Raw genomic sequence first — 2,947 nt, forward strand, 5'->3', positions numbered from 1 at the left:
AATTCAGTTCTCATATACTTTATCACATGCGTCACCTACTTATCCATCCACGTGCAATTATCATGCAGCACTTTCCCTACTTTTCCTCAATCCTTCTCTTTCTTGTTCCTTCTACTTCTACTACTACTATTTCTATTTCTTACCTTCTCATTTGTTCAAATACTTGTTATATCCAATGCGTGTAGTCTCCTACCATCCATCTGTTTTCTCTCCCTCCCTTTCTCTCTTTTTCTATATTCATCATTATATTACTCGCCCCCACACTCTCTTGCAGGCTATGTCTCCTGCCTGCTGTCTCGCCTAACCCTTTGTTTCCAACAGCTCTACCGCCCCCTGAGTAAACAAGGGATTCTCCCCTTCCTCATATTTAACTCTCCTTCACCTCATAAAGAGTAGGTTCCTGTTCCCTTTGTGCCTATGTTATATCTTTCAATAACTCTTGATATATTTACATATCGTCTTCATTCCCCATATCCTCGCCCTCCATCTGGGCCAGGGTTGTCATCCTATGCCTCTAAGATATCCTCTTCACCTCTGTTATTTTTCTATGTTGGTTGTTGTAAATGCATCATTATTGCTAATTTGTTTGTATGTTCTTATGAGATTTTTTCACCCCTCAAACTAAATTTTTACATGTGATGGGTAATGAAGATATTGTAACTTACATTTAAACGTCATATGAATAGATTCATACCAAAAGTAGACTCTCATTAAACTACAATTACACACACACACACACACACACGCACACACACACACACACACACACACACACACACACACACACACACACACACACACACACACACACACACACACACACACACACACACACACACACACACACACACACACACACACACACACACACACACACACACACACACACACACACACACACACACACACACACACACACACACACACACACACACACACACGCACACACGCACACACACATGCACACACACACACACACACAAACATACACACAAACACACACACAAACACACACACACACACACACACACACACACACACACACACACACACACACACACACACACACACACACACACACACACACACACACACACACACACACACACACACACACACACACACACACACACACACACACACACACACACACACACACACACACGTGGTATACTTACATCAATGCATGCATAAGCCAGATGAATTACAAAGTCCAGGTTCAATCAAGATTGAATTTACGTGCTTTTGCATTGATATTGGCTCTTCATATTTGTTCTTGTGGAAAGACCAAGTATGTTCGCTTCCGCTTGAGTCTTTCATCTTAGGCTTTTCCGCTGTTGTCTTGTATCCTTAGTATATGTTAGAATATTGGTATTCTTGGGTACTGTTTGTAAAATATTTTTCATAAAATTTATAAGAACTTACTCTTAAATGTAATGGATTTTGAATAAAAAAATCTTACGGGTACATATTAGTTTTATGTATTTGTGTGCTTGTTCTTAAGCTTACATTTATGAAGGTATAAATGTGTATCCCTTTACTCTTTGTTTTGAGAATTCACCTTGTGTGTAAATGGCATTTTTATCACTTCCAGGGAAAGGCTTCACATCTTATTATAAGATTATCCAGTTTAAGACTTTGTAGAATATAAAATTGTTATTTCTCTCTTTTGTACCTTACCTCATCAGATTTGTACAGGACAAGTAATCTCCTGTCAGATAAACTTCGAGTCCCCTTTTTCTTCTTAGTGTCGAAAACTTAATCACCACTTTCATCATCTTTGTCATGTGACTCCAAAATGAGGTCACACTTTTCCATTTATTGTCTACAATCATAAACATATTACATCGTATACAGTAAATGTACTATTGGCTAGACCTTTTCAGGGTAATATAACACCAACACCATTCACCTGAATGAATGTTTTGATAGCTTCAATATAAACTTTGATTATAGAAACCCTCACCATATACCTATATGCGTATGGTGAAGCAACAGCAAATGCATGTGCTCTATATATTGCGAGGACAAAGCCTGAAATGAAATGTGAGATATTGTGATACTATTTACAAATTTTGTTCAGGTCAGAATTATACATTTCTTTCTAATTGAGGACAGGGTCTTATATTTGACGTTGGCGTTGACATTGGCGTTGGCGTTGGTGTTGACGTTTTTTGTATGCGTGTATGTGTAAGTGTGCGTGCGTGCGTGTGTGTATGTGTGTGTGTGTGTGTGTGTGTGTGTGTGTATTCACTTGGTCTTTGATCACGTGTTGGACTCGTGATCGACAGCTATTTCCTTCCCGGAAGAGAGCTCAGAGCTCGTAGGTCCGATCTATGGGTAATGCTATGACCTTTCACACACACACACACCCAACTCCCCGCCCACGAGAGTCAGAGTAACAACCCGAAGCGCAGCAGTACCGAAATAATTTCGGCCCTGGGCAGGATTCGAACCAGGAGCTGCGGGCCACTTTCGTGGCAGCTCAGCGTTCTACCAACTGCGCCACCGAGTCGTGTGTGTGTGTGTGTGTGCGTGTGTGTGTGTGTGTGTGTGTGTGTGTGTGTGTGTGTGTGTGTGTGTGTGTGTGTGTGTGTGTGTGTGTGTGTGTGTGTGTGTGTGTGTGTGTGTGTGTGTGTGTGTGTGTGTGTGTGTGTGTATTTACCTAGTATTAACGTAGTTGTATCTTACGGGAAGGGGAGCTATGCTCGTGGTGTCCCATATTTGTATCTCACAGTGTCTAATTTGCTCTTAGATTCGTGTAGGGATTTGCACACACTATTGTTTCCTCCAATTTGTTCCATGTATCCACCACTGTATGTGGAAAACTGTTCTTTATCAGGTCTCTTCTATAACTATCTTTTTTGAGCTTCGTTTTATGTCCCCTTGAATTTCTCATGTCCAAATTTAGTAAGCCTTCTCTATCAAGGACTTTCATTCCTCTCGT

At 40.7% G+C, this 2,947-nt stretch overlaps 1 protein-coding gene across 1 annotated transcript in view; it reads right to left on the reverse strand.

The window, feature by feature from the left end:
* The window catches only part of LOC143034289 (uncharacterized), a 53,545-nt gene extending 53,040 nt beyond the window's left edge, over positions 1–505 (reverse strand). Inside the window, exon 1 of the mRNA XM_076200224.1 lies at positions 453–505. Coding sequence (XP_076056339.1) covers positions 453–505 — 53 coding nt within the window. The remainder of the gene's footprint in view (positions 1–452) is intronic.
* Between the last annotated feature and the right edge of the window lie 2,442 nt (positions 506–2,947).

The sequence above is a fragment of the Oratosquilla oratoria genome, chromosome 17, assembly GCF_046742065.1.
Source record: "Oratosquilla oratoria isolate Oo_2021 chromosome 17, ASM4674206v1, whole genome shotgun sequence".
NCBI classification, from domain to species: Eukaryota; Metazoa; Arthropoda; class Malacostraca; order Stomatopoda; family Squillidae; genus Oratosquilla; species Oratosquilla oratoria.